Source organism: Lonchura striata, chromosome 7 (assembly GCF_050655825.1).
Source record: "Lonchura striata isolate lonStrDom1 chromosome 7, ASM5065582v1, whole genome shotgun sequence".
NCBI classification, from domain to species: Eukaryota; Metazoa; Chordata; class Aves; order Passeriformes; family Estrildidae; genus Lonchura; species Lonchura striata.
In genome coordinates this window covers 17,222,944-17,245,443 of record NC_140709.1, presented here as the reverse complement: position 1 = coordinate 17,245,443, position 22,500 = coordinate 17,222,944, and the positions used below count along the sequence as shown (strand labels likewise).

Sequence of the window (22,500 nt, the reverse complement as noted above, 5' to 3'; positions counted from 1 at the left end):
AATTCCAGCTTCAAACTGTAAACTAACTTTTTATCATTCTTACAACAGGTCCTGGGATTCCCATTTCTACTCTTTTTGAAAACCATGGTGATAGAGGTAGTGCAAGTATCCTGCCTATTTCTGAGCAATTGGTATACTCCTTTACCGCTAATCCAGATCTAGGTCTTCTAATACAATACTTAGGATTGTGATTGAGAAGCCTTTCATCTTGTTTGATATTAAAATAACTAGTGTCTTTTTGGATTTGTTCATCAGTAAAATCCAAATATGAATGAACACACTGATGCATTTATCTCAGTTCCTGAGTCCAGCACTTTTATAGCATGCTGCTGTTTTTCCTGTTTACACAGTAGAGATAAAATGAACATGGGCAACTCTTTGTCTACCAAATTTTGAGTCAAACTTTGTAGAAAACATTATTATGATTTCCAGAATATTCCTTTTCACATTTGGATGAGCACAAGACTTTCTTTTTCATGAGGCAACACTACCTTAAACAAAAGACAATAGCATACTATTTAGAGTTTACAGTTTGACCTGTTGTGCTGTACTAGATAGAATTTGGATCAATGACTTCCTCAGCCATCAGTAGAGATGTCAGAGAAGAGCAGAAGCTCTTTCAGATGATCAGTTCATATAACTCTTCAGACGAGGTGTAATTATTGATACAAAGTGTGATCTTCAGCAAGAAACATTCAGAGCCCTTATTCTTTAAGTAGATTGTTAGTAAAGACTGCAACCAAGCCAAGCAGGAATTTTCTAGCTATGAAAATAGTTCTGCAGCGAATCTTCTCTCTCAGTCCCTCATTTGTTTTTTTTTTTCCCTAAAAGTTCTTCTCCAGCTTTAAGCCTTCAGTTCCTGGAATGCTATGAAAACTAGCATGGTTCTGTATAAACTTCAGAGACTAAGCATTCTCTTCCTTCCCCAATAATCAGTGGAAATGAGCTGGTAGTTGTAATGGTCCTTACAGTTTGGCCTGCATTGATAACCCACTGTTAACTGACCAAAAGACACACAAAAACATAAGGAAGACAAATGCTGCAATATTGTTAAACTAACTTAATCTCTGGTGATTCATATAGAAGTCAGTGAATTGCAACATCATATTATTTAGACTCCAGTAGTATCATAATTTATGACCATTTAAAAATTTTTGCAAATGGAGAAGATAGGTTAACATGTCTATTGCACTTATGGTATAGAAACACTATGTTCTGGTATTTCTTTTGCAGAAGATTTGAATAGATTTAAAGGTTTAAATACAATGCATGCATGGATTTTTTTTTTTAATATTTAATCCATTTTTATACCTCTCTGTTTTTTCTGATTCAGTTACCTTAACCTCTCTGCAGCAGAGAACAGTTTCCTGTAATGGATTTTCACCACTGGTTTCATCATGCTTCCCTCTTCTGTGCTGTTATTCTCAGGAATAAAAACAAATTCAGGCTTCTCTTTAAATTCTTCATTACCTTTTCAGAATTAATTTTCCTTCAGTTCCTTGCTTTCATAATCTCTTCTGTGGTGCAAAACTATTTTTAGTAAATCCATTTTCATTGCAGTTGGCAGCATTTTGAAACTGAATCACCCATGAATTTTAGTAGGAGACAGTTAAACTGACACAGATCAGTTTGGAAGTTCCTTCCACGATGCCTACAATTCAGTTGTGGTAATGGGGAAGTTTCAGGAGTTTGGAGGGGAGGCTGGAAAAGGGTTCAGCTGAGTTTGCATGAGCATCCAAAAGCAGGATGATCCTTCAGCCATAAAAAAACCCACTTGAATCTGCAAAACTTGTCAAGAGTACTTTGAAAGAACGAATTCCAGTAATATATTTCTGGCATGTCCTAAACACTACCTAGCTTAATATATGTTGAGAGAAGAATACTTCTTGTACTTTTTTGAACAGTTCCAGAAACAAGGAGAAGGGAAAGGTAAAGGAAAAAAGAAAAATCTCCTGCAGTTTTAAAAGGTTCATTCATTCTGAAAGTGAAGCTGAAAGTCACAGATTTCCATTATGTTGCCAATATTCTTCATCCTTCACTACACATGGGAAAACACATAAATAAACAAGAGCCAAAGGATTAATAATATACAGTTGTGCAATCTGTCCTGTAAGTTAATTACATTTGAAACAGTAATTTTTAAATTATGTAACTGAATTTATTCTAAAGCAAGTAAAACAATAAATGTTAGTACTGTTTACATTTTAAAAAGAAAAGAAAAAAGGTTTACTAAGTGAGAAGTAATAAGGACAGTGAGATGGTAAATCTGCTGACTTTGTGTAGGAACATATTGTACAGTGGTTAAATGAGGCTCTGCCATAACCCCTTGAGAAATTGAATTTCCTGCATTACCCAGAAACAAGATACTCCCTGAGTACTGTGTGCTTGACCACACTGCCCAAGGGTCTCAGAGGTTAAACTGATGTTAGTCTGATAAGCAAGAGAGGAGATACAGGAGATATAGGACTGTGTTTTGCACAGTGCCATGAATTTTGCATTTCTAGCTCCCCCATTTTACAAAACTGGGATGAGGGATCTGCAGGAGAAAGCTGTTTCCTCTTAACATGCGGGACTCTAACACTCAGAGGCAACATGTGAAATGATTTGCATTGCAAAATGTACATCCTATAAAAATCTAACGAGTATTTGTGCACTGCAATGCCAGTGCTTTTCTTTCATTTAGCTATGTGATCAAACCCAATTAGAAGTGTCTGAGTGGATTTCATTATTCTTCTTGTAAAATTCACAGATTTCCTTTCTATTCTAATAACACAAAGTATAGGAATCTTAATTACTGAAGAGAAATTAACAATAAATTAATTAATAATTCAGGCATTTCTTTTACTTAGAGCTCAGAGTATTGGAAGACAATTGGGAATTGAAGTCTGCTTTGCAAGATATCAGACTGCCAAAAGAAGAAATTAATAAGCTTGAAGTGGATGGTATAAGTAAGAACTACACATCTTTATTGTACTTTTTATTCTTACCATTTTAATATTTTGCCTTAATTTTGTTAGAGCAAATACTGTCTTTCTGTAGAACAAAGTTGTTGGCCTGTCAGACTGGGAAGAAGAGGCCTGGCTCTGCCCTGTTCAGTAACAGCTGATTTGTCTATGCCTCAGGGTATCTCTCAGTAAAATAGTAGTTAAAATACATTTGTTTCACAACGCACATTTTTAAGAAATCTTTAATACTATTGGTAAAGAGTTTAAATATTGTGTAAAAACAATAAATATGGTGGTAATAAAATGGGAAACTGCTGTTCATGTGTTATGTATTAAATTGACTTGCTTGCACTGTTCTTTTTATATTTACTTACCAACAGTATCCCATGGTAATAAATCAGTACAAAGTTTCCAAAACTAATATCTGATAATCTTAAAACAGTTATGCTTTTCTAGGCACCAGGAAAAACTGAGAACTTAGACTTTTGTGAAGTAATAATTTAGCATAGCTAAATTAAAGTAAATGTGTGTTTCTTCAAAGCTGTTCTTCCACAGCTCAATATAAACAGTTAATTGCATCAGTTCTGTAATTCACAGTTCATGCATTGTGTACTATGTGCTGATTCATGTTCATATATTGTTATACCAGACTCTGGATTATGCCCAAAGGAATAATTTCAACCATTAAGAATCTAATTATAATTTGTCTTTTCTAGCTTTGTGGTACAAAATGCTTCTACCTCCACAGTTTGATAGATCCATGAAGTACCCTCTTCTTATTCAGGTGTATGTAACTCTTTCTTTCTTTGAATCTTGTTGTTTTATTAGAAAACATATTTTTTATAATTTAACAAAACCTGGGATATTTGCAACATTTTATAAAGCAAAAGAAAAACTACTTGGTTCTGTTTTATTTATTGTGGTTTTTTCAGTGTATTTTTGGAATAGAAATTCATCACAATGGAGATTGATAAGGATTTTAATGTTAATCTTAGCATGGTAAGGCTTACTTTCTCAGAGAAAGAGAAAGGCTAAAATCATGTGGGTTACTCCATGTGGATCTTAGCTCTGTTGCTCCTTCTGTTTATCATGAGACAATCTGAAAGTATTGATTTCAGCTTTGCTAATATGAAAAAATGCAAGAGCCTGCTTCATTTCTTAAGATGAAAAGAAAATTGAGCCATGTGGACTTGCTTGTTAAGAGCACTTAACATAATTTATTGCAGGCAGAAAAACAATAAAAATTGCAGTGATGAAAAAAAAAATATGCAGAAAGGAGAGCTGAGTGGGTGTAATAAACAATTGCATAATTTTTTATTAATCAGTGATCATCCAAAGGTCCAAGAATGCTAAGTATGTTTGAAGGTTAGAGTAGAAGAGTCCTGTCCTTGAGGTCAAATGTGTAATTTGCATTAGGCCATTCTCATGAGGAGTGTCTCTGCTCAGCAATGCAGGGTATGTTCTGCCCACAGTTCCAACAGCACATGATATTTCCTACTGAAACAAGTAAGGTCTGGGGATAGCTGAAAAGTGTAAGGAGCTGTATTTCTTAATCTTGCTCTTTTTTTGGCATTACTGACTGCATGTGGAAATCAAATGCAAAAAAGCAAAAAAGCACAAAAAAGGGATGTTACTCCTAAGGAATTTGGAGAGAACAAAGAATTGAGTATTTGAGAGATGGCTTTTCCAAGGATTCCCCTTAGGACAAGCAGCTGATACTGCACCACTTAGTCTGAGCTGAAACTAATTATTTCTCTTAGAGATAAGACCTAAATTATTAAAATGGATTTTAGATAGCAAAATCTCATAACTAACTGAAAATAGAAGTAGAACTGTTTGTCTACTGAGCTCTCTGAACCACAGTCATTTAGCAAAATACATGTAGAGGAAATGTTATCAGTGTCAATAGCTATAGTCATGTCCAATAACCACTTATAAATTTGTAAGTACGAGTTGAAAATGTTTGAATTTTCTTTCTCAGGTATGGAGGACCTTGCAGTCAGAATGTAAAGGAAACCTTTAGCATTAGTTGGATAACGTATCTTGCAAGCAAAGAGGGAATTATTGTTGCTCTGGTGGATGGCAGAGGGACAGCTTATCAAGGTGACAAGATTTTGCATGCAGTATATCGGAGACTTGGAGTCTATGAAGTTGAGGACCAAATCTCAGCAGTTAAGTAAGTAGATTATCTCCCTGTATAGCTGTTGTATTTGCACACTAAGTAGTAAGGCGAAAGAGATATTGAATTCTCAGCCTTTCTTCTGAAGACCTGAGGTCTCCAGGATATAAGACAAAAACACTTGTAAAAATAAAATATTAGCTTTTGCTTATGTCAATGAGGTTTTGTCTGGTGTATTAAGTCCATATATCACTAAGTCCATATTGGACCTCACCACTTGTATTGCATAAGAGAATCATCAGAGGCTTCAATCGTAAGCCTAAAGAAATACAATTGTCAATGGTGAAAGTTAAGCCAGTTATCTATTTTTCTGAAATTATTTCCTATAGGGCAAGCCTACCTCAGTGACTGTAGAGATTAGCCAGAGATCCATAGGGATTTACTTCACTGATTAGCTGAAGGTCAAATGAGAAATTTGTAGCGAAACTGAAACCGACACAAATGTTCTACAGGTCAGTTAGTCAAACTTGCATTCTGTGCTGTTTTAGGATAGTTAAGAAGAGGAAGTCCCTGAGGTCTCCTGATAAGTGCTCCCCAACAGCTGCTCCTTTGTATGAAAACACTTCAAATTGTTCCAAGGGAAACTGATTCCCTATGCAGAGATTTTGGGAGAAAGTGAAAGATGAGGATTGCAAAGAAAGGTTGTCTTGTTAATTTTACAGATACAGTAGCACTGCTAAAGTGAGCATTTGAAGAAGTGTTTGAGCCACACAGAGATGACTGCAAGGCAAGAGTTTAGCCTAGCCTTTGGTGTGGAATTTGGCCCATCAGAGATAGATTGGATAGATTTCAGAGAGATCAGAGATGGATTGATGGATAGATTTCCAGGTGCAACAGTAAATACCCTATTTCCTCCAGACTCGAGGAAGATACTCAAGTATCTTAGCTGAAAATTGGATGTAGAAACTCAGGTTTTCACAGCTTTCTCTGCTTGTTGGAGAGCACTGCCTGTGTGTGAGAAGGATATCTGTTCCTTCCTCTTTCTGCTTTGTGATAATTCATATCCTACTCAATGTTATTAATATAAATGTGCCATTATCCTTTCAAGTGAAAAATGAAACAGAATAGCTGTATATAATGTCAAGTTTTTCTATTATTCTATTATTTTATTTTCTATCTTGAAACTTTTAGGAGGAGTGGCATACTTCAAAATATCAGAAGAATGCTTCTGTATTATTCTGAATCATCACTCAGACATAGAATATCAGAGAAAACCTAAACTGATTCTGCAGTTGCAAAATCTGCTGAGACAGGCCATGAAAAAATGACCTCAGACTTCACACTTCCCATTTTTCTGTCAGCACCTAGACTAATTTTTTATTCAGTTAAATGTAGTGCATTCCATCTTCCTGATCTAACGCATGGATTAAGATGCATGATTTTTAAAGAGCCTCTATACTCTAGTGGGAAGTTCTTGGAGGGGCTGTTACTGTAGGTGGAGCCCCAGAGATTAAGTAATATAACAAAACTGAATAATTTTTTGGCTTTTCTAACTCTGTCCCACCCAGATAGTATTCCACATTTTGGGTGTTGTCAATCACTTGGGTTTGTCCTAGTAAATAAGGCTACTATGTGTCCTGATGTGTAACTGAACCTATTGTGCTTACCTGTCACTCTCAGCCCCTTGTGGTCTTTTGCCTTATCCTCTTTTCTTTGCTGTCGCTATTACATCTTTAGAAATACAGTCTCCATACTCTGATGCAGGATATTTGTAGGAGACCTAATATTTATGGTTCTCTTTGACTCATGAGAGCATAAGAAGTTTTGTACCTTTTACACATTTCAAGCTTATTACCTACTTGGAGCATTACTAGATGATTCCTTTATTATTATTTTTTATTAAAATAGCCATAAGAACTTTTTACTTTTCAGGCACATAATAAAAAAGCTTATTTCTCCAGGGCATCCTTAATCTCTTCAGAAGTCAATACTGTTCCTGTTGAGAAATCAAAGTATTAACTCACTGTGACATCAGTATGTTGGGTATCTTGCATGATAAAGGCTGAATGTTAATGGTAATCCAGCACCTTTAGCACCAAAGCAATGAAAATGATCCTCATCCAGTGGAATAAAAATTGTTTTTATGGAAGTATTGATTTCAGTATTTTTTAATTCTTTCAGGAAAAGTTCTTCCTCTTCCCTTTCAACACCTATTGATTGAATAGTTGATGGTTTGTAGAAATCAGGCATGCTATGTTGATTGTCAGTTTGCTCAAATTGGTGGGATGTGTGGAAAAAAGTGCAAGAAAAACTATTTTTTGCTAATTTGTTATTGTACTGGCAATTTTTTTATAATAATACATATATTTCTGTGATTTTATTTTCTGCAGAAAATTTATAGAAATGGGCTTTATTGATGAGAAACGAATAGCAATATGGGGCTGGGTAAGTGCTTGGTGTTTTTATATCTATCTTTAAATAATCCTGCAATATAATTTTGTTTTATTATTCTTCCAGGTTCTGTCTTAAGCATATATAAAATTTCTTCTGCAAATGTATGATGGTATTGCAAAAGGGAATGGTTCCTGCTGGTACTTATAGACATGCAATTGCAACAGTTCAAGCCCCCAGAAATTAATCTGTAGCAGCTCAAGAGGGAATTTTGAAAAGCTCATGTCTAATACATTGTTTGGACTGGAAGTTAAGCCAAATTATGACATTTTAATTTGCTTTACTTTTAACTTAGGGACTTACTGTCAAAATTCAAGTATTGTCCTTTCTGATCTGAGTTTAAAATAGTGGAAAAAGTCCTATGACTATCTCTCATCAGAAAATGTGACCCCTGCATCATCCTGAATCACTGTGTACTTGGCTGGCTTTGCAATGGTCATCAGGCATGAATCTGGATCTGAGGGGTTTACAACAGACAGCTTCATCAAGATGTGGAAATATTGGGCAGTATGGAAGTCATTCCAAATTATTAACCAGTCTATTATTCATCTTTGCTTTTTTCATGTATTTCTCCTTTTAATGCTCCCAGAAACTTTAATAGCCAGATATATTGCCTCATCTGAGAGAGCACATGAGCAGAGTTGCTAAAATCTTTCTGTGAAGTTTCTACCAACCAATATTTAAGTTATTTTTGTACAGTTACTATTATAACACCAGAATAAAATGGATGTCATATGGTGAAATTAAATGACACAGACGTTTAGAAGTGAATAATTCTAATTAGACATTAGGTAATTCAAGGTCTCAAGAAAATATTTTCTTTTTAAATCACATCATATTTTATTTCGCCAGTGTTTCCAGAAACAGCTGATAGCTTGGACACATTGTATTCCAGTAATGGATACAATATTAAAATAAAAGCACTACTGCCAAACCTATCAGCCTTTTTTTTCCAATTTATTTCCGATTTATTTCCAATTTATTATACCACTTCTTGATCTGAAAGCTTTGAAATGGGTTGAAAGGTGTTTCCTTATTTATAGGCTCCAGATTGGTGAGTATGCATGAACTTGTGCTTTCATACTCAACAAACTTTTCAAGATGGCAAAAGCTCTTAAATAACTACTAAAGTAATTTGGATTGTGAACTCTCTCTCTTGGCCTGTTACAGTGAATATATTTGTCTGCCCAATCCTAATCCCTTATTTTTTAGCCTTGTGGACTGATTTTTTGAAAGATCAAATGAGCAAATCAGAGGAGTTGGAAAAGTCTACTAATTACTGTTTCTACTACTATATCCCTCACTATCATTTCAAGCTGGAAAGTTAAGAGGATGGACTAACTTAACTTCTGTACAAAAAACAAATATTTAATAATTCTGCTTATTTCCCTTAGTCTTTCCTATGCTACTGAAGTAATCTTCAGAATTTTTCATGACACACCACATTTTTATCCCTTCCTCCATTCCAAAGTAAACAGAAACCCATTATTTTGCAAAGACCTTATATGAGTTTTTCCAACCTCAGTTCCACATCCTGTAGAGAGCCAAACCAAAAGTTTTTTATTTACATTATTTTCCTGTCTCAGCAACTAGCCCATTGAGTTTCACAGATCTATTTTTATATCCAGGCTTACTTACTGCTTTGCCCTTCTTACGGCTGTGAACTTATTCTTCCTTTCTGGATCCCTATTTGAAGAATCAGGCCAGAAAATACTGAGAACGATGGCAGGCAATAGGAAGGAATTGCTCCATCCTGAACTAGATGAGTGCATTAGTACTGATGACTGAGTTCATTCAATATGCTAATGTTTAGCAAAACCTAGATAGTTTGTTAAGGGAGGGGGAAAAAACCTCTAACTCTTCTTGGAGGTGCATCTTGAAAGGATGAGAGGCAATGAAAACAAGCTGCTAGAAGGAAAGTTTTTGTTTGGTTTTAGGAAAAAATTATGAGAACATTGATCACTGTTGAAGCAGATGGAGTGGAGAGGATGTGTACTATGGATGAGATTGCAAGCAGTATAATTTCCATCTGAAGTTAGCCCTGTTTTGAGCTATAGGTTGCATTAGATTGCTGTGAAGGATGCTATGAAATTAAATTTCTTCTCTGACTGTAAGTGGTAATGAAAGCAGTGATAAACATTGAAAAAGCAGAAAAAAAAGAAACTGACAAATTTTTCTAATCTCTCTGACAAGAAATTCCATCAGATCCATTTGATATCAATAAATAAATTTCAGAAAACTCTCAACCTTTTGTTACATTGTCCTCCATGCGTGCAAAGCAAATTAGTTAATTTGGAGTTAGTTTGTATGAGTTTGATTCAGAAAACAGAATGATACTTCACCAGTAATTTTAAACTGTCTGTGATTTCCTCCTAGTCCTATGGTGGCTATGTAACTTCTTTGGCACTTGGATCTGGCAGTGGAGTATTTAAATGTGGAGTGGCTGTGGCTCCTGTTTCCAGCTGGGAATATTACGGTATGGAAACTTGTCATAAATACTGACTTGGAAAGCAAGATGTAGCATTTAATGACTTCTTAAATTAAATCATTGCAGGAGACTGGCAATTTGAAACATAAAGACATTCAAATTACCTAGATTTAAAACTTTTAAGACCTTAAATTTAATGTTTTTCTTGCTGAAAATAACTGAGTGCAACTGGCAGTTTGGAACTGATTTTGTCACAAAGAAGGTATGTCTGGATAATTCCATATGCACTTCTATAATAGCAAGCGTATAAAGCCCTCTCAATAAACAGCTCTTAAAGAGTGATCTGCCTTAAAGTCCTATTAAAGCATTATCACTGAATTCAGAAACAGCTGCACTAATTTATCTGCCAGCAACAGAATCATAGTAAATTTCAACTTCTGAAACCACAGATGACCTGTGTCAGGAATCAGTATTTCTGATGACTGAAAAGTTGCTTGCCAAAAGCAGTGGAAAAAGAGAAAGACTATTATGTTCAATATATTATTTTTTTAATTAAATACTTTTCCCTCTAAATGTTTCTCAGCCACACCTGTATTGTTGTGTTACAATACATATCCTTATTTAGGTTAATGGAATTAGGCTCCAAACTGTTGAGAGGAAGCAACACTGGGTGTATATTCCCAAGGCCTTCCTGTGTGAATAAAGCAGGCACATACTCATACTTGCCGACCTGTTAAGCTTTTGGCATGGTGTTAAGGAACCTCAGTGTAAAAAAAAATCATGGCATGAATATTTTCAATGAGTAAAATGTAGCACTTTGAACACATTTACTTAGCATATGGTCGTTTTCTAAGTCTTGGTTATGAGAAAAATTTTTGGTTAAATGGGAAAGATTCCTTCCCTGACTGCTAGCACAGACATTCCTTGTATTTATGGTGTTTTGCAAACAAAGGGGAAAATATTTGTATGACACAGGAAGCATAGTCTTCATGTTTTCACTGGCATGAAGATTTTTTAGACATTTTTACTCATGATCATAAAATTATTTCCAGAATGCAGGCGTAAAGCACTGCTTTCACAAAAGTCCCTTAATAAAATACGAGTTGTAAAAATTTGTCACAGCATCACAATTCAAATGAAGATTTTAAGTTCAAGCAGTTTAGACCTGCACCATTGCAATCTCTATGTCAGCTGAATTTCAGGTGGCAATTAAAGAATCTTGCTGCAAACACACTATAAAATCAAAACAGGCAAATGTACCTCCACTAAGGAAGGAAGGAAACAAAAGGAAGTCATGAGTCATAGGTTTTGGCAAACAGATCATGCTAACATTAGGGTGAACTGTGTTAGGGGCAAAACTACAGGATGTTACATCTTTGAGTTTCTGAGTAGTATCAGTATGTCACAGGATGTACTGGCCTCTAGAGCTTCTTAATTCTGTCCAACCCTCTTTTAAATGCACAGATGAGATTCTGGACCATAATCTTTTGTCAGAAACTATCCCACCCCCATCCATTTTGAGTCAGAGCTGAACAGTAATAAGATGGAAAGGAAGATTCCATTCAGGGACAATGTATAGTTGAAAGTATTATATCTATGACTGTTTAATTAAAATTTATTTAAATTCATCTGCTTTTCCTTCCTCAATAATTGACAAGCTGAATCTTCCACTTAGACATTATAATGCAATTCTGCTGACCTCTGTGGACTTGTTGTAGCTATAGTGGTAGAAGAGGGTGGAAAAATTGGCTCAGAATACTGTAGAAATGTCAGCCACTCAGAAAGTCTATTTTATTGAAAACTTAAGCCCAATATGGTTGTTTGACACTGTGTTGACAACAGATATTGCACATTTTCTGTTTTCATTGAATGATAAAGAATTTTGATAAAAGATAGGCTACTTTAATTTTTGTGGTACTTATATTACAAATTATTTTCAGAAGCCTTGCTTGGCTTATCTGGGAGACATAGTACACATCTTTAACTTTCAGAGGTAGCACATGTAAATGATACATAATAAACTATGGGAACAAGAGTATATTGATTCAATTTCTTTTCCTGGGATGATTCTCATTTCTATTTTTTAACAATATTTTTCTAATACAGTGTATCAAACTGGACAAGATAGACACTCCAGTTCCTTAATGATTACAATGGCCATCACCTGTCTTTTGAGAGGGAAAAATGACAGCTCTTCTTTGTCAGAAAGCTCTGACTTCCTTAAATAAATAAATCCTTGTAATACTGCAGCTTCACTGCTCAATATGTGTCAGTTCCTCTTTCAAGGCAAGGTCATAAAGAAAGTAATCTTCTGGTAGTGGCAGCTGCTGTGTCAGTTTTCCATAAATTTTCATAACAGCTCCTAGTTAAAGTACAAATACCAAGGCAGCTCAAAGAGAAATGTATCTACTGATTTCTTGGTGGATGGATACTGTTTAGTTATTCACATTTATTTTGTCAAATCTGTTACCAGTCTTTGTTCTAGTTAGAAAAAGGAATTTAATAGAGATATGCAAAACAAGGGGCCATTTTTTCAGTTCATATCTTTTCCTGCTCTCTCTAGTTGTGGCATATATACATTCAATAAGAAAATGACAACATGCATATCCATATTTACTGTTAATACAGACACAATCCTCAGCTCCTCTTTTTAAGGTAACAGAATTAGTCTGTGTCATCTTTCCACCATGAACCTTTATTGGCTCATTGCATTATTCAACTGGCTTCTGGAGCTCAACCCAATAGCATAAAGCCATATTAATTAAATACCTTTATCCAAAACCTAGATGAGTATAAAACCACTATTTCTGCAAAGATGGTTTGGAGAACAGTAAATAATTAGCCTTCACAGCTGATTTTAAAAATATGTGTAAATTTGGTGTGTTATGAGGAAACCAAGAACAGACATAGTTAAACATCATTTAATTTCCTATGTGTCCCTGAAGCCACAAAATAGCTGCACTTTCTTTATCTATAGCTTTTTTTCTCCTTTAATTTCAGCATCGATCTACACAGAACGATTTATGGGTCTTCCTACAAAGTCCGATAATCTTGAGCACTATAAGGTGAGAATTCTGTTTCTGTGCCAATCTGCCTTAAATTTGAATCACACTTCTATGGATGAGTGGAACTGTGCAGAAAGAAAGTGGCCCACCAGCTCTCATGGTACAGTTCTTTTGCAGCAAAGCTACTGCCATGAAATTCTTATCTCCGTAATTAATTGTGTTTTTGTATTTATAAATCCCAAAAATGCTAAATGGAAGTCCTTATTTTCGTACTTGGACAAGTCAGGCTGTTTTGCCAGTGCAAACCATTAGCCTAGAAAAGAACTGAAGTAAGAAAGATTAAAATGTTGATGTTAATAAGGTTTTGGTTGGTACTATTAGCTGAGATATGCAAACTGCTTCATCCAAATTTTGCTCTCTGATAATAAGATCATAAGGATACTAAATGATCAGAGCAGCTTCCCCTACCTAGAACAGGTTGCCATTCTTTTCTTCATGTTGGTAGGAAGTCTGTAGTTTCCTCTAGCAGCACACACACCAGCTCTGGATACAGAGAGGCCTGAATTAGCATCCAAAAAACTTAATGGAAACACTCCTGTTAAAGATTTGGATTGTGATCTCAGTATGTATTTCCATCCCAACTTGAAGAACAGAAATGCTCAATACCAAACAGCCCTGGTGGAGCTGTCTGGGTAGCCAGGAACTAGAGCATTCTGTGAATGACATGACTAGTGCTGTTCTTTGTATGAATTGGCCCTTAGAAAAGAAACTAAATATCAAATCTGTTCCTGACAGTGTAGAGACATTTGTCACAGCGCAGAAAGCTACCTGCTGCAAGCCAAGCTTACACAGGGACCTTTTATGGACAGATATCATCAATATGGTGCAGATTAATATTTTTCTGGTGCTTTTCAGAACACATACAAATTATGTAAGAAAAAAACAGTTTTTATTTATAGGTATTCCTGTCCTGAAGAAAAAGTCACAGATCACAGATGCACAGAATAATTTAGTTTGGAAAAGACTTCTGAGATCATCAGATCCAGCCATTAATCTTACACTGCCAAAAGCACCACTAAACGATGTCCCCAAGTGCCACATCTACATGTATTTTAAATACCTTCCCAGATGGTGACTCAATTACTGCCCTGAGCAGCATGTTCCAATATTTGACAACCCTTTCCATGAAGAAATTTTTCCTTATATCCAGTCTAAACCTCCTCCAGTATAATTTGAGGCTATCCTCTTGTCTGGTTGATTGCTGCCTGGGAAAGAAGCCAACCCCACCTGGCTAAAACATATCTTCAGGGAGTCATGGAGAATGTCATGGTCCCTCCTGAGCCTCCTCTTCTCCAGGCTGAACACCCTCAGCCATTCCTCAGAGTTCTCACTCTTCAGACCCTCAACAGCTCCGTTGCCCTTCTCAGGATATACTCCAGCACCTCAGTGTCTTTCTTGGGCCCAAAACTGAACACAGTATTCAAGGTGTGTAAGGGCGGTGATCACTTCTCTGGTCCTGCTAGCCACACTACTTTTGGCACAGGCCAGGATGGCTCTGGCCTTCTTGGCTACCTGTGGATGCCCTGGCTCATGTTCAGTTGTTTTCAACCAGTTCCCACAGGTCCCTTTCTACCAGAGAAATTTCCAGCCACCCTTCCACATGGCCCTAGTGCTGAATAGGGGTGGTTGGGACCCAAGAGCAGGACATGGCACTTTGCCTTGTTGAACCTCAGACAACTGGCTTTGGGTCTTTGATTTAAGTTGTTCAGATCCCTCTGATATATACATATCTATATATCTGCATATATATATAGATATATATAGATATATATAGATATATATAGATATATATAGATATACACACACACATACATATACAGCCATATACATGGTTTCTATTGTAATCTCAGATTGGTTGATATGAAGTCACTGCTGTCATGTCAGTTCACCTGTGTGATTGTTTTTCTACTAGTTAATGAAAGCCTTTTAGCACTATAAATAAGTGGTTTAAATTGAAGTTGCTGAACTGTTCTTTTTTCCTCTCAACAGAATTCAACTGTGATGGCAAGAGCAAAGAATTTCCAAAATGTAGAGTATCTTCTCATCCATGGAACAGCAGATGGTGAGGTTTGCAAATGGCAGAACAAACACAGAGCCAGAATCACTTTGTTTGAAAAACATTAAGCATCTATCTTTGATTGGGTCAGGTCTTAGATCTTTGGTAGATTTCCATATGACCTATCATAAGATGCTTACTCATTCTTAGTAATGTCAACTGTATCACTTGATAATTAGTGGACACAGCTAAATGCACTATAACTTTATGCTTTGTGGTAGTAACACATTTCAACAATCTCTCTTTTTTTCCTTTTTAGATAATGTACATTTTCAGAACTCAGCACAAATTGCAAAAGCTCTGGTTAATGCACAGGTGGATTTCCAGGCAATGGTAAATAATAGACTATTTTTCATTTTGAAAAGTGGTTCATAACTTTATCAATAAGCTTATCTGACATTTGGCAGTGTTTTTAACTACCCTGTTCAACTGAACATGCTTCAAAATTTGGCAATTGCTAGTGCATTTGTTATTCTTCATAAACAACTTCTCAATTTCTTCCCCAAATGATTTGTCTGCTCTTTTTTTTTCCTTGCCCTTTGCATGCTAGCAGGATTTTCCTCTTGTCAAGAATAACTTGGAGGCTTTTAAAATGAGCCAGGGAGAAAAATAAGATTTCAGCCTCCTTATAAGTGGTTTTGATACCAGCTAAAAGAGGGAGGTGAAAGAGCTGAGTTCTGGGACTGAATTGTCACTAGTTGTAATAGATTCTATCTGGAATTGGACTTGCCTGCCACAGGCAAGAAGTGAAACAAGCAAAAAGGGTGTAAGATATCCAAATATATATCTAGAATCAGCAAAAAATGTTCTCTGAAAAGCTTGCATGGGATAGCAGGCACAGGCAGAGAGAGAAACACGTAGTCAAGGGGTTGCAGGATACAAAGGAGAAATAAATAGGGGAAATGTAGATCTGATGTATATGCTAACCTCTGCTTCCAAATCATTTCTCTCAGGGCTAATAACCAAAGTGTGCTTGCTATCAAACGTACTGATCTTCTGCCCGAGTCCGGTTTCACAGAGCTATGAACTCCCCGAAAAGGGATAACAGGGGTTTATAGGCCTTTTTATGCATTACACCTTTTCTGCCTCCTTTGCTGATCCCTAGCAAATCTGGGTTGTATCTTAAGTATCTGGAATACTGTATGCAGTTGTAGTCATTCTGGTTCAGTTACAGATATTTCTGAGTTAGCGTAATTCATATCTGTGTTTCATTTCCAGATCATCACTCACAAGGTTCATGGCCCTGATGTAATGCAGGATGTTTTGAATAGAACTCAAACAACATTTAGCTGAAATGTTGTTGCTTAGAGCTCAGTACTTATTCCTAAGCAAGACTCTTACCCATATTACCCAGGCCATGCAGCAGGTCAAGGGGATTCCATCCCTAACGGCATCTTAAGGCTCTTTTGCCTGACTTGATACAACTGGCCTGTAAGTACTGAGGCAGTAATGCTAACTCTTCAATAACAGAAGGCTTAGAAACATTTTTTTTTTTTTCAGCAAGAATAAGAATATATTAGGAAGTGATGAAAAAAAATTATCAGTCTCCTCATTTTTATTGAGCCATCCACTTTCTAATGTGTAGCAACAAAATACATTTTTTATACTGTTTAACTCTTGCAGAAATTAAAACATAATATAAGGGGTTTATTTTTTTCTTTTTCTTTCAGTGGTATACTGATCAGAACCATGGAATTCCAGGCCTTTCCAGCAAACATCTCTACACACATATGACCCACTTCCTCAAACAATGCTTTTCTTTGTCAGAATAAGTAGGCAACTCAGAGTATGCTATGGCATCTGAGACATCTTTGGGAGAATGAAAAGACAGCAGTGCCCAAGTTGTATAGTGTTCAGGTGAATTGATCACAGGAACTTTGAAATTTTAAACTTGATGTTTACATCCACTTTTGATATTGTATATTAGCAAATGTTATTGTAACAAATGTTTTGACACATTTGATACCTGTTTGGCAGAAAAAATAAAATCAGACTGTAAAGTATCTTGTAAATCTATTGTTGACTTGCTTGAACTTGTTTAAACTACATTCTGCAGTCCAAGAAAGGTGGTTCATTGCAAATGCCCACTGTCAGATTAATATAATTGCATTTGTTAACTAGAACCTTAAAATGGGAAAGGACAAAGGAAGCAGTGCAAGTACCTAATTAGCATCCTAACAAGAACCAGTTTCTCAAAATTTATTTCCAACTTTTTGTAAAGAATCCAAGAGATAGGAACACACAATATTTAACACTGAAGTTTGGATACTTATTGAGAGGATTGAATGTGTTCAAATTTTATTCAACTCATATTTGAAACCTTGATTCTGCAAAACTTTCAGTGTTCAGGTTTAAGCATGAAAGCAGGACACTTATGATAACTATCATATATCAGTGGGTTTTTCACCTGTATTCAAAGAATGTGAGCCATATTGACCTGTTTTTAATTCCTAATCATCACCTCAGCATTCAAATTGATCTCAGTGTTATTCATCCCAGACTGGAGGGGAAGGATCAAAGGATTGTGCAATCTTTCTTTGCTTTGTTTCTAGTACAACTATTTTAGGGAGTCTTTAAAAAATAGTGGAAGCTAATAATGATTGTAATACTTGTATTATTTTAATTAGTAATTAAATCAGTCCTGTCATAATATAAGACTATTAACAAGAGAATTAGCAAGAGATCCATTGTAGGTTAAACAATTCCTTGGTCATGTGTTTAAAAAATTCTGAATTAGTCTTCTGCATAAGAACCATAGTCTTTCTGACACAACCTCTGCTATTAGCTGTTGAGAGTGCAAAATAACCTAAAATAGATTGTGTTGCCTTGTTACAAAGCAAGCTGCTTCATAACTCTCAGTGAGAGACCAGTTGCTGCTTCTTCGTGGAAAAGCAAGGGGTTTCATTTGACTTTCTTGACAAAAACATGGGGTTTGGCCAAAATAATTAAAATGTGGAAGTGATTTGCTATGTAACAGCTTCCTTCGTTTGTTAATGGCAATATCAAATCTGATTTTCCACACATGAGAACATTCCTTAGATACATCTTTATGCAAATGTAGTTGCCAAGCTGTTTGTAATGGTTAAATTATACTTTGATGGGAACTCTTCAGAAAATACTCAATTAGTTCAGGTTTTTTTGGAAACGCTGCCAATTACGTGATGTTAATGAGCTTTTTGTTGGTAATGTAATTAAAATTCAACTGCCATAATGGCTAAAGGAAAAAATTATAGCTGCAAGAAATTTAAAATTAAGCAAATATAACATGAAGTGGGCCTAATTAGATGTTGATTATATGGTCCTATGTGCATTTGCTGCACACAACAGTACTCTCAGAAATGTGGTTATCTTACAAATAAGGAATACAATTCAGTTGAAATAATGAGATTTAACTCTCAATTTCTTTTATTGATCCAACGCCGTGGAAATAATTGTAATGTTGCGGTGAAGGAGAAAAAAATTAAAGTGTTATCTGAGATGCTTATAGGTTTAAGATACCTGAATATGTCAATGAGAACCTAAATAATTTCCAAAAAAGCATGATATCAATCTCACATAAATATCAATACATTAAGGTCACTTTCCATTTCTGCACCTTTATTTTATTTATTCTATTGAAAATCCTCTAAATTCTGGAAATTTGGGCAGATAGATTGGCCCTTTGTCAGTACTGTAAGTAATAAAATGATGCAATGTGTTGTTCACACCCTGCCCACAGGTCTGTTGTCTGAAGGTTTTGGAAGTATTTGAAATAAGAGACATTTCAGGAAAATCAGTCAAATAAAATAACAGAAGGTACCTCTTTCTCAAGGGGTGCATTAGCTATTTCATTATTAATCTGCCCTGGGGTCTGTTTGTTTCCTAAAGCAATCATAGTACACATCTTCCAAACTGTTCACCATCTACTTTGGCTAGTAGGCAGCAGTTGTGGGGATAAAAAAAAATAAAAAGAAGTGCAGTTGCTGCCAACATTTTTCCTTCATTGTTTTTCATGTTGTTAATTTCTTTGCCTTACACAGTGTTCTTGCCAAAGAATGGGAATATGTCTCCAGCAGAGTGTGACATTTACACTGAATTGCTGAAATAATGTCTAACCTGGAAGCTTTATGATAGAGAAATCATGTGTTTTGATGACCTGGGAGAAAATGTCCTAGGATTATGTGAGTGTCAAAAAAACCCTCTTAAAAATACATGAACATCAGATGATTGCTGGCTGGCCTTTGCTTTTAACAGGTAATATCACACTCAGTCACTAGAAATGGTGCAGAGCACTGCAAACCTGCCCTCGTACTTTAACAGAATCACAGAATGGTTGGGGTTGGAGGGGAACTTTGGAGGCCTACTTATCCCACTTCCCTGTTCACACAGGGCTACCTACATCCTGTAGCCCAGGACTTTGTCCAGATGGCTTTTGAACATCTAAAAGCCATCTGGACGCTCTGCAGCCTCCACGGGCCACCACGGCCAGTGCTTGGTCACCCTCATAGTAAAAAATGCTTCCTTGTGCTCAGGCAGAACATTCCATGTTCCAGTTTGTGCCTGTTGCTTCTTGTTCTGTCATTGGGCACCACCGAAAAGAGTTTGGCTCACTCTTCTTTGGAAAATATCATCCCTTCAGATATTTATATACAGTGATGAGATTCTCCCAAGCCTTTTCTCCTCTAGAAAGAGAACATGTTCCATTCTGCCTTGTCTACAGACACAATACATGTTACAAGCATTACCCCAAACATTCACTGGACAGGTATTTGCCCCACTCCAATCAGAGAGAAGAGCCTTAAGATACTACAGGATAGACTCTGTTGTAACAGATCTTCAGTAGTTCAAGTTAAAAGGGCTTGTCCTGAGGTATCAGGGTGAAGCTAGCAAAGTTGTGAATAAAAAGTATATGTAACTATACTGCAAACACAGAATATGATGTGTAAGAGCCAACACTAGGACACAATTTGAATTAAGCTTAGCTCTTATGACAAGAGTGAACATCCTCTAAGGTTTTCTTCCCACTTTAAAATGTTTTAGAGGATCTGGTTTTCAAAAAATGCTGAGCACTTTCTGTTCTTTTCTCTTTTGGATAATACCCTCACACTTCAGATACTCAAACATACCACTTCAGACAATGAAGCACGAGTCTTCCAATACCTATCATATAAACAAGGTATCTAAGCCTCTGAAGATAGGATGTAGTTTTTCTGAATTAGGTAGACAAGCCCTTGATAAATAGCCACAAATACAGTTGTTTTCAAATCAGTTTCCACTATGAATTCTTTCCAGCTTTTGCAAATTAAAGCTAGAGCTGAAAAGGAAAGATCACTTTATTCTAGGGGCTGAAGTGTATGTAAATAATAGAAAGTCACTGATTCCACTCCAAACCTGTTCTTATCATCTACCTTATTTTTGCCGTGTGAGCTGTGCACATGAAAGAACCTGCAATCCTTATACTTCGAACACAGACCTACAGGATTTTTTTCACACAGAATTACTGCATCTGTAAGGAAGAAAAGGCCTGAAGAGAAATTTAGCAGAAAACCAGTCAGGTTTTAGAATATGGTTAGTGTTATACTCATTTTACTTAGGTATCAAGTCCAATTCAGACTGCATTCAATAGTTAGTTCCCAGTTTGCCAGTCAGTTCCAATTACAAGGCACAGCTGTTTAGAACATTTTATAGAGTCATTTGAAGGCTCTATATTTAATCTGAATAATTCATAGAATTTGCTAAGAGCATTTGGTATTACTTTCAATTATGAACATTGTCTTCTCAGAATGTAAAACAACTAGTACATATTGGGCCAGCTCTTCTGCTTGCGCAAATTGCTGCAGCTCCATTGACTTGCAGTGGAGCGATTCCAACTTATGTGAGCAGACAGTGTGGGCTGCAGCTCAGTTACAATGACTGTGGCTCCTGAGGTACAAACCTCCCATCATCCCTGGCAGAGAGCACGGAGCTGCATGCTGTGGAAAGGTCTAGAGACCCCAAACTCCAATTCAGAAATGCATTTATGCTCCCTGAAGGGTGGCTGTGGAGTTGTATACACACATAGGCACACACTGTGTGTGTTATCTACAAGCACATGTTTATGGATGTAACATGGTGGTTTTTTTATGTGTGTATGTGTTTACACGTATGTTCCTCCTATATTAGTTCCCATTCTCAGAAGGGGAATGCTCTTTGTGATTATCGTGCAACAAAGATAGCAAAATGAAAGGGGCTGCAGAGCCCAGCCCTCTGAACTCACAGCTGACAAGGTTAGGAGAGAATGCTTTCTGCATAATATCACAAAGTAAAGGGTGTGTGCCTGTGGTCATACCCCAAGATAGATACATCCTTCTCCCTTTAGACATGTAATGGATAATAATGCAGTAGTAATAAATATGTAATGAAGAAATACACAGAAGAATTTGAGGATGTCATTTTTTGAAAGAATTTGATAAGTATTTTTTTACTTTTTACTGTCAAAAGCCAGCAATTTCCTAACTCATTAAAATGTTCAAATTTTGACAATTTTAATCAGATGATGGTACAGGAAACCTTGATAAACTCCAGATAGAGTGAACACAACCACTCCAATTGAATCATGAGAAACATGAAAATTTCCCAAAGGCAGGCCACTTTCAGCCTCTCTCTTAGCCTGACTCAAAGTATTGTCTCATTTGAGGACAATGATATAGAGGACAGTGAGGTTGCCCTTGATTTTGCCAAGAGGTACCATCTAACCAGTATATTTTAAAATGTGAGAGCAACAAACCTGAGTATATGTGCATGTCTCATACACTTGACATAATTTTCCTTTTTTTCTGGAAACTCTTCTTTGCTGTGCTCCTGAAATATATACTATACACTCAGTTATGGCAACTGAGGGTTTCATAGTTCTTGATGGCAGTTCACTTCTTTCCTGTACATTTTATTTTCTGTGTATCACTTGAAAAACAGGTAACCAGTCATCTTCTAGATGCTAGATGACCTGCTAGATGATGCAGCTCTGTGACAACCTGCCCAACCAGGTGCAGAGATGCTCTGTCTATCTTTTTTTTTTTTAATTGGAATCATCCTACTGTAAACAAGGAACTTTATATGACACAAGAAAACTGAGATAAACAAAAAGACAAAAGTTGTCTGTTTCCTGGAGGAGAAGATGGTGTCTCGCATTCCGTATTGCCTCTTTCCAAAGTACCTTTAATTCAGCGTGTAGAGAGATGATTGTAGCGGTCCGTGGGAAGCGTGTGCGCCGGTGCTGGTGCAGGGGCGGCGGAAAGGGCCCTCTGATCCCCATCTGCGGCATTGCCCCGGTACTGCAGGACTGCTGACCCACCCCGAGGACTAGAAATGGAAAAAATAAACCACGAATCTCAGAGATTGATTCAAAAGCATGGAAAAATTACACCTCACAAAAATTAAACTTGATGATGTGGACTGTGTAATGAGACTTAATGTTTCCC

The 22,500-nt window shown here is 36.4% G+C and overlaps 1 protein-coding gene across 5 annotated transcripts in view; it reads left to right on the top strand.

The window, feature by feature from the left end:
- Positions 1-18,775, top strand: part of LOC110469655 (prolyl endopeptidase FAP) — a 38,925-nt gene extending 20,150 nt beyond the window's left edge. For 4 of the 5 annotated variants that reach the window (XM_085584327.1, XM_085584329.1, XM_085584328.1 and 1 more), the window contains 10 exons: positions 49-96; positions 2,850-2,948; positions 3,662-3,731; positions 4,927-5,121; positions 7,455-7,509; positions 9,892-9,991; positions 12,944-13,008; positions 14,998-15,070; positions 15,324-15,397; positions 16,735-18,775. In XM_085584327.1, the coding sequence (XP_085440453.1) occupies positions 49-96; positions 2,850-2,948; positions 3,662-3,731; positions 4,927-5,121; positions 7,455-7,509; positions 9,892-9,991; positions 12,944-13,008; positions 14,998-15,070; positions 15,324-15,397; positions 16,735-16,836 (881 nt within the window). In that variant the 3' untranslated portion in view covers positions 16,837-18,775. Of the gene's footprint in view, positions 1-48; positions 97-2,849; positions 2,949-3,661; positions 3,732-4,926; positions 5,122-7,454; positions 7,510-9,891; positions 9,992-12,943; positions 13,009-14,997; positions 15,071-15,323; positions 15,398-16,282; positions 16,496-16,734 lie in introns of all 5 variants that reach the window. The other variant, XR_014956528.1, reaches the window with a different exon arrangement.
- Positions 18,776-22,500: the final 3,725 nt, after the last annotated feature.